Source organism: Papaver somniferum, chromosome 9 (assembly GCF_003573695.1).
Source record: "Papaver somniferum cultivar HN1 chromosome 9, ASM357369v1, whole genome shotgun sequence".
NCBI classification, from domain to species: domain Eukaryota; kingdom Viridiplantae; phylum Streptophyta; class Magnoliopsida; order Ranunculales; family Papaveraceae; genus Papaver; species Papaver somniferum.
Genome location: NC_039366.1, coordinates 166,705,928 through 166,720,383, shown reverse-complemented (window position 1 = coordinate 166,720,383; position 14,456 = coordinate 166,705,928). Strand labels below are relative to the sequence as shown.

At 37.1% G+C, this 14,456-nt stretch overlaps 1 protein-coding gene across 3 annotated transcripts; it reads right to left on the bottom strand.

The window, feature by feature from the left end:
- Positions 1–5,402: 5,402 nt before the first annotated feature.
- Positions 5,403–14,277, bottom strand: LOC113314054 (ubiquitin carboxyl-terminal hydrolase 12-like). 3 transcript variants are annotated; one of them, XM_026562833.1, is made up of 32 exons: positions 14,085–14,277; positions 13,716–13,785; positions 13,415–13,571; positions 13,154–13,311; positions 12,593–12,858; positions 12,292–12,510; positions 12,060–12,168; positions 11,859–11,974; positions 11,618–11,716; positions 11,365–11,474; positions 11,104–11,178; positions 10,881–10,959; positions 10,641–10,781; positions 10,473–10,553; positions 10,265–10,384; positions 9,940–10,062; positions 9,321–9,398; positions 9,155–9,243; positions 8,965–9,073; positions 8,752–8,820; positions 8,558–8,668; positions 8,415–8,470; positions 8,156–8,333; positions 7,932–8,033; positions 7,765–7,836; positions 7,474–7,539; positions 7,131–7,196; positions 6,937–7,017; positions 6,696–6,812; positions 6,519–6,593; positions 6,314–6,400; positions 5,403–6,126 (listed from the first exon to the last, which is right to left on the bottom strand). In XM_026562833.1, exons 1-32 carry the CDS (start codon positions 14,112–14,114, stop codon positions 6,085–6,087), a joined length of 3,351 nt encoding a protein of 1,116 aa, XP_026418618.1. In that variant the 5' UTR covers positions 14,115–14,277; the 3' UTR covers positions 5,403–6,084. The 3 variants fall into 3 exon arrangements, with proteins under 3 accessions (XP_026418618.1, XP_026418616.1, XP_026418617.1); XM_026562831.1 differs by having other exon boundaries at positions 13,415–13,562; XM_026562832.1 differs by having other exon boundaries at positions 13,415–13,562; positions 13,716–13,782.
- Positions 14,278–14,456: the final 179 nt, after the last annotated feature.

The window sequence follows — 14,456 nt, the reverse complement described above, 5'->3', positions numbered from 1 at the left end:
GAAGATTTATAGATTAGTAACAGGAACGGATTAGTCATTTATTGTTTCCATAGACGATCCACAGAAGTTTAGTGCAAAATGTCTTCACAAGCGGGTGAATCCGTGAAGCAACTTAAGATAGTACAAAAAGTATTACGTGCATAGACTAGGAATACTGAAGGAACTGAGTAACTTGGAATTAGTTTACTTGGTCTCAACTATATGAAGTTGGTAGTGTATAACAGCTTAATCTGAGAGTATTCAAAACTGGACTAGGTCCCGGAGTTTTTCTGCATTTGCGGTTTCCTTGTTAACAAAATCTTGTTGTGTGTTTTTACTTTACTTTCCGCATTATAGTTATTGTTTTATTTATAATGAAGTAATTTCATTGTACATTAATCCGACACTTGGGTTTAATCATAATAGTTAGGTTCGGTTCTTATACCTATTCTATATATCCAATGTCACCTTATTGAAAAGTAATCTCATTGACAATACTTGTCTGATCTATATTAAAAAAGGTGTATCTTAATTAGGTTGATATCAAAAAGATTGTAGTGTGCTTGGTACCCTCGTCATTTCAGTGTTGCAAAAATTACCATTTTTGCAGTGTCATTTTGCTTCTCAGAAGAGTACTATTTTGGTATTGTATATACCCCTTGTTTTTCATTCACATGCGCATCATCCATGCACATCAATAGGTATCAATACATTGTCATTTGTGTCCATTATGTGATTGGCTATAACATGGTTATTAACAAAATGAAGCTATTGCATTTGTAGATGATGTTATACAGCGACAAATATCGATAATACTACATCCTGTTTGTTTGCAGCTGACTCGGCGTCTGGATCTGAGTCAACCTCTGACTCGGACCGAGTCAGCAGTCAGACCGTTTGTTTTGCATTTTAAGTCAGATCTGACTCGACCTATGACTCAGACATAACCCCTGACTCGGACCCGTTTGAGTCAGGTAACAAAATACCCCTGACTCACAGGACCAAACCACTGACTCACGTTTTTTGAGTCAGATGAGTCAGATCTGACTCAAAACAAACATATTGAGTCAGATCCAGATGAGTCAGGTGATTTCACTCAGATCCAGATGACTCAGATCCAGACGACTCAGATGAGTCGGGAGTAAACAAACATAGTGCTACTCATGATGAAGTTGTTTCCTTTGTAGATGAGTATATAGACAAAAGTTCAGATGTTCAAGTTCTTGCAGAGGAGTTTCCCTTTGAAGAATTTGAAAAATCTAAAAAAGAGGCAAAGAAATTGGATGCAGCTGCGGATAATGCCTTGGCAAAACAACAGGCTACAGTTAATGCTCTAACTGAGTCTAGGCAAGCTAAAATATGAAGCAAAAAAAGAAGCTCCAAAAATTGCGGAAGCTAAATTTCAACAAGAAAAGATGGATGAGGATTTAGCTAAATTTATACAGCTATATTTGGATGGCAGAAAAGTTTCCGATGATAACAAGTTTATTACTCCTCCAAAGATTACAAGAAGAAAAGCTCCCAGTTTGCATGATCATTTTGTTGGCGTGGAAACTTAAAATAGATACAGATGGGGAGATGAGGATAGTGACTGTGAGGTTATAGATGGGTTTGTTAATGAGACTGGTGAAGATGAGGAGGACAAAGTTGACGTTTCTATTCCACCGATAATGCCTTTAGTTCACTCAAATGCTGGAATACAATAAGGGTGCAAGTTGAAAAGGAAGATGGGGTGGTTTTGTCCATGACTTTAAATGATACGCAGCGAGCCAAGCTGCAAAAATATAAAGTGAGATGCAAAATGCTATATAAAGAAGCACATTTGATGATGATTCAGGGTAAGTATGATTTTCCAGACATTCCTAAAGGGGAAAAAATGGCAATAAAAGTAACCCGATCGAGTACTGATGTGAAAGATAATATTAGTGAGTTATGCAATGGGGAAAAAAAGAAGAATACTTTAGCCACCAATGAAGCTTTTCCTTATGAAGGCACTCCGGGTATAACAGATAGGTCTGTATCTAGGAAGAGCACCGAAGTGCTAAAACAAAGAGTACACAAGTCTCCTCCATTTCGGCTAAAGCTCTAGCATTGGGATTCTACGGTGGAGGCATGTTTTCTTGTTTTGTTGAAGTTATTTTTAAGTTTGTGTATGGGGTGTTTTTAGGTTTTTCTTTGATATTTTTCGTTGAAGTTTTTTTTCCTCTTTAGCATCCCCATGAAATTACTTGTAATTGTGTTTTTATCTTAATAAAACTTTTGATCTAGCTGAAAAAATGGCTAGAATAACAAGGGAAATTCTTGTTGTGGGAGTATCCTCGTGGTTTCTGTATCTCCTGTTAACTCTAAATTGTTCATTCTTCATGTTAACTTCTTCCTCGTTCTCTTGTCTTCCATATCATTCTCTAAACCTTCAACTTCTTTTTTTTTCTGATCGATCAAAGAGAATATATTAAAAGGCGCACAAGCCGTGTGCGTGGAAATACAACTGACGTAAAGCGAAAATCCAACAGAAAAAGAAACAAAATAAAAACAAAGTTAAAAAAAGTTGCAAACCACAACAAAGACCACCGCATATTGACAAAACAATTAAGACCGTTGCCTATTGACAATTAGCATACTCGTTATCATCTTCTATGACTAAATCATCGTGATTTTTTGCGAGATCATTAAACATTTCTTTACGATTAGTCTTTCAAGGCGGAAATTCTAAGCCCCATGAAAAACCAAAATCCACTAGTTTATTTGCAGAGACTTTGTTATCCACTTTAGGTTTAGGTAGTTTTTTTCTTTTTTAAACTTAAGAGAGTACTCGTACCTGTACCATTGGATTTCCTCCCAATTCCTATAATTGGTTTTGACGAAGAAGGCTTTGCGATGCTAATATTTGGATCTTCCCCAACTAGCGGAATGTCCACCTCTTCTTCTTCTTCCAATCCATGAGAACTGTTATGGGATTCAAAACCAGGGGAAATGCGGGATCAACGGACGAGGTGATTGCGCTTCCTATTTTCTTTTTATCGGCGCCTTTCTTTCTTTTATAAGAAGCCCACTCACCAAGAACCTTACTTTCAATTGCCTCTTCTTCTTTTTTTCCATTTTTATCAACATCAACATCCAAACTCTTATTTCCTTGCAAAATCAGACTCTCGTCCAAATGAATCTTTTCTATCACACTGTCTTTATTGATTAAGTTTTCAAAAGGAAGTTAGAGTCAAGAATGCTATAAGTATTCAAAACTTTTGTAGGCTCCTGAACCTTTTTTTCCAGCTTTCTTCTTTTTTGGGTTTAACCAATTTCCATCTGAAGGCTTAAGAACCCTCTCCAAAACACAATTTCCTTCCAGCATTTTCGATAACTTCATCCACTAGAGGGATTTGCTCAATTCTGTCTTGAGTAATCTCATTTTTATCCCCTGTATTAACAATCAACTCAGTATTTCTTTGAGCGACTAAATCTTCAGCATTAACCGGAGATGTACAATGAAGCAAAGACATTACCTTTGAGCTACACTTAGCACTTGAATGTCCAAGTCTTGCAGTGAGAGCAAGCATCAGGTTTCCAAGGATACTCAGCCTTCACTATAATTTTACAGTATCCACTTAAATAGGAAATTTAGTTGGGAAAGCGCAATCAGCTGCAACTTCAACCAAAATCCCGGCATAAGACATCCTAGTCTTCAGAGCTGTTGGAGTGTCGGTCATGATTGGAATGCCAACAATGCTTGCAATCCTAGATAATCCTAATTGATTCCAGAGATAAAGAGGAACCTGCATGAGATTCATCCATACCGGGACTGAGGTAATAGCACCAATGTCTTTCTCTAATGAAATGGACCAAGGTCGGATAACAAAGAGTTTATTTGCAGTGAATACTGAACCCAATTCTAAAACTTTAATCTTGTCTTCTTCTTGAGCAAATTTGAACAAGAAAGCTTGCTCCCCATGAATAGTCATGGAGAAATTCCCTTTTAATTTCCACAGAGATATTAAACTTTCTTTTACAAAAGGGAATTGAAGTTTCTTTCCCAAAAAATATCCTACTACATAAGATTCACAAAGTGAGATTTGAGTTCACCTGAATTGAAAACAGCAGTTGAGACTCCATCAATCTCCTTAGCTTCATCATAAGAAAGTTTGGTTGATGGGTTTGCTTCAATATTGTTGTTACCGAAACAACCAATATATTGTGACCTTAGTCCCATATTGGTTAGATGGGGCTTAATTGGGCAGTTTATAAGTCTGTGGATTCCCTCATCTAGTCAATTGGTTTTCGAGTTGAGTTCTATCCATGGATTTATGACGAGTCGGGATCGGTATCCTAACATTTGGTATCAGAACCAACCACCACGACCCATGCCCGCTTCACGGAAGGGATGACCTATAGGCTAGATTAAAGTATAGGGACACCTACAAAGATTAGATTAGGTTTTGGATCACTATTAACCCTCAAAGATGGATTTAGCGGTGGAAAATCCCTAAATCCTATGTTAACCTCTGAAAACTAAAGCAGGATTTGATGCTTCTGCAAACGGAATTGAAGTGTAAGAGAACTGGAAGAAGATTCATGGCATCCTGCCATTGATAAACTCAAAAGAAAAATACCCTAAAAAATCTCCCCTAAGGCCCTTGCCACGTCAGCGCTTTTTTGTTAGATAAATATTATCAGTTCCACTAAATCAAGTGACTGAATTACCTTCAACTTCCTTCTTGTATTGAGCAAGTTCTTCAAGTGTTAACCTTGCACATACGAATATTCAGCAGCCTCTACACACTTTTCTTTCATTATGTGCTACTGTCCAATATTGGTCACAAAGACTGTAGGGTTGTCTCTCCCGATGATGATACCACTTGCTGTTGGATTCCTCCAATCTCCTCTTTTAAATGTGTTGTTAAATCCATCTCAACCCTTGCAGTTATCATGCTTCCATACTTCAGTCTACAATTTTGGGGATTAATAGAAATCCTTTTTCCCAAATCTGCCACAGCTTCATCCATGACTGCAAATAATCGAGCATTAGTTAATGGAGTTTCAATTGTAACAGGTTTATATAGAGCTTCGTCTACTACTGCAACAGATTGGTGTTTTAGAAGAAGAAATAATCGAGCATTAATTAATGGAGTTTCAGTTGTAATGGGTTTCTATATTCTTCTTCCTTCTTACTTTGCCCCTCAACTCAATCATCAATTGGAGCTTCAATTTGCTTGTCAATTTACCACAAAAAAAAATAATACAAACACTTTGATTTCTGGCATCCAGAAAATCATGATGGTATCTCTTCTGGAAGCTTGCGGAAAATGTTGGTTGCACCTTCAATTCATTCTTTCCCGCAAAACGAGTCAATAAGCCACCCTCCCAACCACCAAACTCAGAAAATTTAATAAAAACAAGGCAACATTATAGGACAAGGAAAAGAGAGAACGTCTCCGGGAACTCAACAATGTTGCATTAATAGGAAAATTTTAATTTACATCCAGCAACTGTTATGGTATTTGAACTTTCTTTTCTTTTATATTAATCCCTATGTACACCCTCATCTATGGAACTAATTGAGGTCGACAGAGGCTGATTTTCTTGCCTTTTCACTTGTTTTTCTTCCTTCCCAGCAAGGATGGTTCACACTTAGAAAAAAATTACACTTAATGAATTTAACCCCATTGGAAAATCAGCCTTGAATGGGTGCTTTATAAGAAAATGGAGCAACTACATGTTCCTACGACAACGGGATTTTTCATGAGAAAAAGAGAAGAAAACAAGATCAGGATGGGGTTGTTGTCATCATGGATAGACGAAACACAATGCCTGTACTGAGTCCTCAAACTCCACCAACCACAACTGCATCCACAAAGAAGAGTTATAATAAAGCCCAACACAATCGACAAATACCACAACCCCCAACACCGTCTCACTGGAAGATATAACGAGCGCCAATAACAAATGACCTATACTATCATCGTACTGCTAGATTTAACCATCCTTTTTTTCCCCTTTAGGAGGTTGTTGGTATTCACTTGTATCTTTCCTTCAGTACCCGCATCAAACAAATCTCATGCTACCGAGTATCTCAGGAGATGCTAATATGGTGGGGGTTCCTCGGCTCTTTCTCTAATTGTAAATTTTTACAGGCTTCTCGTATGTATGGCGGTTCTGCAACAACAAAAAATGTCAAAGAAGCTCAATATTTCTAGGTTTGAACATTTGCGTAAACAAAAAATATCAAAGAAGCTTTGAAAAGTTAACTTTCATACGAAAAACAAGCATTAACCACCACATAACAACCATACAGTTTAAAAGAGAAGTGACATCTCAAATACTAAGGTGGTAGTATATCTACCTGGTTGGCTGCATACGCCCTTTTTGGAGCACTATCCGAGTGTTCTAACCCTAAATATTGCTCCCAAGCTCCATAAATATCCCTTTTCTGAAGGCACAAAAGTTAGACAAAAATTGGACGTAGGAAGAAGAAAAAGCTACTTAAGCCATTGAATTCTAAAACAATTAGACAAAATACAATTGCAAAAGTTATGATACAAACATACCTGAAAACGACTGGATACAACATCACTGTCCTCGAGGTAGTCAGGCCTTCCCAACGACAAAAACGCAAATCTCCACTGGAAGAAAGAAAATGAAATCTCATCATACAATTCCAGAATAACTTGCCTGAATACAACACTGGACCTGACAAAGGCATGAGAATTAGAGGAAGGAAATACCTTGGCGAACTCCTCGTCTGGCACCTGCAGTTTCTTTTGTATGCGACCTTTAACATCAGCTAAAGTCTCTCCTTCATGGATGAGCAAGAAAAATGGTTCGCCAAAATTTTGGACCTGCTGTAAATTCAAAAGGGTTTGATATAAAATCACAACAGTTAGTGGAAGTATATGAATATGAAGTCTTACAATATGTAATCCCTAGAAGACGACACATGAGATATTTACAATTGTATTTATATACCATTTGAGTTGTATCTTTCGTAAAATGGTAAACATGAATCAGGCGATCATTAGGCCCAAGGTTTTTCTCTTCCTCTGGAATCTGAAACAAGGAACAAGAACAATTGGTATACTAGTACATCTTCCCATACCACCAAAAGAAAATATATTTCGTGAGCATAAATAATTAAGCGAAACAAAACCATCGAAACTTGCCTCCTCCGCACGTAATGTCCAGTATTGATCATTAATATTTTCGATCTTTTCATTAAGTGGGAAAATCTGCAGAGAAGGAACAGACAAGTAATGGGCTTGAGAACAATGAACGAGGGTGTAATCGAACAACGAGTAAATGTAGAATCCATTTAAGAGTATCCCTAGCAGATTGAGTTAGTAAACCAAATAGCTCGATTGTTGGATCCATCACCCGCTCCACCCTGGTACCCAATCTGCTTTCCTTGACACTGGACTTTAATATTGAGCTTACTCCAACTATTAATAGATCCTAACATAAAATTCTCTGCCAATTGAACTTTCAAAACAGCCAAAATGCATTTACCTTGTAGATCTTATGATAGAATACTTCAAGCAACCTGAGCTCTGCACCGGGATGGGACAATTCGACCTGTTTCATGGGTGCAAAAGTTAGTTGGGAAGTTGAGAGTATCCATAGCCAGTAGAAATTCAAGTAAAAAAGGGAAAACCCCATGAGCCCCCAGTACAGAGAAAACCATAACGCATTCCAGCTAGAAGCAGAAACACGCTCAAGTTGTAGAGAAAATGACAATAAGATTCTCAAATGTAAGGTATTTTCGAAAGAAGTAGAAACAGGAATGCAACAACATGTTACCTTTGTTTTCAGGTCATTAATGACATCTCCAACAGTGCTTTGCTTCGGCAATCTAATACAGTGAATTACTGCCTAAAATTTTATGAAAAGGAAACACAGACTCAATTAAGAGTTCAAAAGCGCGTCTTACAAAAATTATATTTTAGTCCAACAATCTGTATACTCACTTCTTCCTTTGTTGCATGATGAAAAGCAACCTTCAAAGTTTTTAAGCCTTGCAATTCTGGTAAAGGAATGTCCAATACTTCATAATACAATATATCGGAAGTCTGGAAAAGAAGATATCCATCAACAAACTTTACACACAAATTACTATTCAAAGGGCACACTGTTTCCAGCAAAAACAAAAGCAGTGCAACATGGTTATGCAAGCAAGATCTAGGAGAACTACCTGATTGTAGTGAACCAACATATCTGACAAACGGTCAACTCCCCTATACTTGATAGGTTGGGGTTTAGGTTGCTGAGAGTAACAGTTGTGTGATGTGAGCCTGATTTTGGATGGATCCTCCAAACCAAGTTGTTGTGCAACTTTTTCAACGACTTCATCATAGGAGAATATTTTTGACCTTCAAAAGTTAAACGGAGAAGGGGTATAAAAATTCGCAAAGCATAAAGGGAGACAAAAGAAAAAGGTAAAAACAACATACAGCTCAAGACAGAAATCATCCTCCTTAGGTTTCTCCAACGAACGGAAATGAACAACCTGTAACAAAAGGATGGAGAGGTATCAGCTAAATCTGAATTACATAATACTGATATATGACAGCAATTCGTCCATTCAGAACCATACCTGCCGATTGTGAACATACTCCAAAAATGAAGGTACATCAGGATAACGATGCCGTTGTTCAGGTTCAGTAGAAGGAGATTTCTGAAAACATATAATATCACCATCTTCGAGCTGCAAAGAAATGTTATCTCAAGGTCAATCATCACAAAATCAAAAAGACTAAAACTAAAAAATATCAAAATTTACCTACATACCTGGCTAGTTCGGAAAGTGAGTTTCTTGTCAATGTGTTCACACATAACACTAGGATCGAACTTTATTTCCTAAACATCAAGAAAATCAAAATTAGCTAACTTTATTAGCAAATAACCAACTATTAGTAGCTGTTGGTGAGACAAGGCAAAGAGGGATGCCTAAAGAAAATGATGATCTGATCATACAATAAAAAATTTAGATGGATGATCAACCTCATAAAGTTCAATTTCTTCACTTGGAGCAAACCCAGCCATTTCATTTAGCTTAGACAGTATCTCCAAGGGCTTGCCACTGCCTTTCACAAATAACCTCCCTACAAACCTGATTATTTTCAAGGAAATAAATCAAAACCTATAATTCTCTTACATGAGCAAAACTTGGATAAAGGGAGACTAAGAATACCTGAGTGCTTCTTTCTCTGAGTCATAAAGCTTGAAGAAAATCAAAATATCGTCTTTCGTTTTCTCAGGTGGAGGAATAGGACGTAGATCCTGCATGAACGTCATATAAGTACCAGTGCCCAGCCATCATATAATAGTTAAACCTACAAGTGTAGAACAACACTTACCAGTCCAACCTCCACTTCCAAGAATAACTTCAACTCTGCGTTGTGAGCTTTATTTGAAACCTCCCTCAGGTGTCCAACCTAAAACACAAAAATGTTGCATACTTTATAGAAGTTTTTGATACTCTCAATATTAAAAATACATGTTTAAAATTCTCAGTAACTCAAAAAGGTGAAATAAATTAGACGTTAAGGACCAAAAATGAAACCAGAAGAGATGCACCCACTAGGACTGATTCTGTCATCCCCAAGTCCATGCAAGTAATAACAAGAGAAACAAAAAATTGCAGAGTATTCACATCATACTGCCAGGATAACCATGTGGAACATAACTAGTACCTAAAGTATATCATTGAGCTATCAGATGAAAATTGAGGATTTATAAGAAATTCGCATGCCTAAGCTCTTCCTAAGATATAGACATTCATAATCATGATACCAAAGATGCACCCGGTACTCCAGTAGTAACTTCTCATGGAGCATCACAATCTTGATTGTGTGACTTTAGTTACGATGCATCAAAGTTCTAATTTCATATAAATTACAGGAAATTCAACTGACTAGATGAGGAAATATCATATAAAGATGTTTTACAAAAGCCAGACAGCGAAAAGGTATTTACCGACTGAGTTTCCTCTTGATGTGTCAGTGGTCGATTTGGACGATATGTGTGGTTCTGCCGCTTTGCCCACAGCCAAAAGCGCTGGCACTCTACTGGTATACCAAACTTTTTGGCCACCTCTTCCTGCAGACATCATCAAGAATGGACAAAATTTAGGGCTTGGCCATAATAAACTACAAAATACATAGTGAGCGAGTTGAGTTTCGAAAGTGCAAGTCGATCATTCAACATTATATATCACGTTGAGCATCCATCTAACAAGATTACAGCGTGACAATCCCACTAAAAAGAGAGTACGTCAACAACACCTATTTATAGGTCATACCTTGAAAACATTAAAAGGCATCTGCTTTTGAATGCGAAAGCTGCGACCTTTATCATGATCCACAAGATCAAAATAGATATCCCTGCCAATCTGTTCCGTGAGATCCTCATTCCTCGCAACCTAGAAGCATCAAAGAATTGTTCTTAAAGACAGAACTTTCATTAAAACAGAAAAAAAAATCCCAAGAATGTGTGTCGAGAAGAAAGACCTTTATAATAGTATAAAGGTGTGCCTCTGCTTTTTCCTTTTTCTTGTGCTCCTTTTCTTCCTGTTCTTTCTTTAATCTTACCTGTATAATGGCATTGATCAGAAATTGCCGTCACAGTACAACATCTTATATATGAAATAAATAGGCGGCGGGTAGATTGGATCTTACCCTAAGGTGTTCAGCAATGTCCTTCTCATCCACATTGCAAATAATCTTATCCTTATCACTATCACGTATATACACAAGCATGTATGCATTTGAATATTTTGTGAACTTAAACGGAGTGTTATTGAAGCCTGCATTTGGCAACTGTTGGACATAGATTGCAAATTCAAAAGATTAATGTCTAAATTGAATGTTGGTGTAGGTGTGATGCTACAGAGCAATAAAAATGATGATTGAAATCACCTCTTCCTCCCCACCATACTGTTCTTCAAGTGCTCTCTTCATATCTTCTTTCGTAACCCGCTCATCATCAAATTTAAACCTAGAAACATCAAGCACCCACTAAATTTAGAGATTTTAAAAAGGGATCTAAAATGATTTGATGCTACATCAAACAAAGAATTAGCCAAGTCAAAACCTTGACAGGGAAGTATGTGAGGCAACATGGAAAATCCATTAACTTTACCATTGATCAGAGAGGGTTGGCCGAATAAAAGCGTAGTAATGTCCACCATGCACTCCGCCACTATGAACCAAGACACTGCAAATAGACCAAAGTGGGTAAGAAATTAATCTCTCAATTTGCATCCATAGGGATGTTGAAACCCAGATAATATAAACAACTACTGGAACACATCCCTACTCTACTCAATCTACCAGATGTCATATATTTTACAGTAAGGACGGATTTTTTACTCATGTCCCTTAAATTTAACAGTTAGCATACCTGTGAAGTGTGTAAAGGTTGCGAACTCCTCTATCTGCATCTGGCGATAAATACTTGCCATTCTCTCTATCAAGGTCAAGTTGCAATGGAAACTCATAACGGTCATTAATCTGCAAAGCAGTATGAACATTCAAGACATATACTCCTTCCAGAAACAAAGATAAGAGCTCGGTAAAGCTACATGGGGAGAAAACATACTGATTCATGAAACTCGGACATGGAAAAGGGAGACAAGTCGAAACTATACACTGACCTTTACCATAGTGTCCCTCATGAAATCATACTCAAACCGCTTCAGCTGAAGCTGGAGAACAGGAGGAAAGTCAATAAAGAGGACACCTTTCTTAGCATCCTGAAACAAACACAGGTCAAAAACCTTCATTAAATCCCACTGTAAAAAAGTGCAAGTTTTACACATAGTTCCCCGTTTATTGTTCCCAATATTTAATTTCTTCTACAAAATATCCTGCAGCAGTAGGAAATTTACAACTAACCTGCAATCCATGTTGCTCAGCATGATACTTGTTATCACCTTCAAGACGTTCCACTTCCACATATTTGTCAAAAGAAGCATAGACATCTCGACATCCTTTAACATCGAGCTGAAGGTCTACCATGTGCACAACAAGTTTAGACTATAATAACACTGGTAACTCATTAGCCAAACACACAAAAATTGGAACAGTTATTAATACCATAAAATGACTCCTTTCTCGTAGATTTGTAGTCCACATTGATGCACTCAATATAGTTCATATGGTGTCCTTCAAACAATTGCTGGATAGTGCCCTCTACAACAGTCCCCTAACCAAAAAGACAGAGATCAAACTGAAATCAGTGCCTGATGTCAGACAGACCAACAAAATTCATCTCTAGGTTGTCAAAGTACTTTGTAATTTTGTTAAAAGATCGGCTGAAAGTGCTTACTTTCATTTTATCCTCGAGCTTTTCAGAAAGAACCCTATTGAGTTCTTGCACATCATGCTGCATGAAAGAATCATACGTGTCCCATCCAAAAGATTTTGTCAGCTCTTTAGTTGCAACACTGTTGTCACTGTATTGAAGCTTGTAAAATAGGCTCTGCAGAGCCAGAGGAATGCTTCCAGATGGCATATCATTCTCAGTTGTTGGCATATGGTATACGGCCTGTAATACCCAATCCCACAATTATAGTTTGATCAAAACAAGTTATAATGAGTCAGAATGAGATTCCAGATGAAAATCTGACCTTTCTGAAGTAAGGGATATGATAAAGAGTTTGCAGTAGAGAGTTCATGTAACATGTTGCACCCTGATTCTTAAGACCAACAAAGCCTGTTTCTTTCTTTGAATCATAACTCCAATAATCCACAACCTTACGAACAATAACCTCGGCTTCAATGATTACTGTATCATTGGCAAGAAATCCTCTGCTAGGATCGTAGAGTTCACTTAAAGGCATAAAGGACGTGAAGCCCCAATCACTCTCTCGTGCATTGAACTGATGTTGCGTGTCTGCAGAGGTGCAAGGATATTGGAATTGCAATCAAACTTAAAAATATATTATTCATAAATCATGTCATTTCAAAAACTGAAAATAAGGGCTAATTGTCCCTACAAGTGGGTGAATTTGTGACCCAGGAGTATAAAGGTTGTTAAAATTCAAAACACTGTGAGCATAATTGAGAAAGTGCCCTATTAAAAATGTGACCATATACAATTTGGCAAACTGTCTTAAGAGAACGGGCGAACACGGTAATTTCCAACAACGGACAGCAAAGCAATACAGAATGGCATTATACAAAGGTACCTTTTCTAACAGTAAACTTATTCTGTGATTGATTCACCACAGCCAAACTGAATTGAGCATATCTACTCCATCCATAAGGCAAGTTCTGTGAATCTGCAACATCTAGGTACATTGACAATTGGTCGACATTGTTTCCCTTGGGAAAAATCAGTACCCGCCTATTCAAAGTAATGTCATCAATTTATTAAATGATACATAATGATCCATCAGGTATAAAGTTCAAAATGAAAATATAAACAAAAGAGATATAGATCACCGTACCATTTAAAACCACCCACTACAAATACATCAGAGTAGTGTTTCTTTACATTCAACCTAGAAAAACTCTCAATTGTCCATGTAAATCTCGAAGTTGGAGGATCCTCAATTTGCTGATTCTCCACGGTACTAACAGTTTCCGGTTGCACTGCTGTTACTCCTAAGTTACAAGAAAAAATAATAATTTCAAAGCCCTAACAATGCAGTCTTTACTTAAAACCTAATATAACTGAATACATAAAATTTTAGAATCAAACACTTGTGAAAGCAACAATTCAAAACCCAAAAGGACAACAGTAATTACCTTCTTCCATAGGTTGAGCACCATCAACAAAATCTGAATGTGGAACCAACATCTCCTCATCTTCTTGCTGCTACACCCAATCAAAGTTCGGATCCAGTTAATAAACAATTTTAAGTGTTGAAATCAAAACCCTAAAAGTCAAAACAATACAATTCCACACTTGCCAATTGTACTCTATCCATTAACCTCTATTTCAAAATCATAAATATAAACATAACAAACCCTAGAAAACGATCAAACAATAACTAAACAAACAGTGATTAACACAACAACATAAAATATAACTAAAATGATAACGGATTAAATAAATAGCAGTTCTAGGTTGGAGCTCCAGAAACAAGATTAGAGATAGTGAATTGGTAAACGTACATCTAATGGTGGAGGAGTCATCATAGTCATGAATGATGATGATGATGATAGTATCTGGACTAGTCTCGATCGATGAATCTGAGAAACCAACAAGAAGAAGAAGACGGAAGAATAAGAGAATGAGAGAATTTTATACTAGTACTAGAGAGGAGGAACGGTCTCTCTTTCTGTAACGAGTCACCACCAAAAAAGAAAAAACACTTCGTCAAGAGGTTTAAGTCTCTGGCTTCGATTAAGGGTAGTTTGGGTAATGTTTGTTATACGGAGGCGAGATAAGAAATAGCTGGGAGTTTTAATTACTTTGGAATCGTAAATATTTAGAATAAAATCATGATTATGTAACTAATTAATTTTTTTAATGGGTACGAGGTC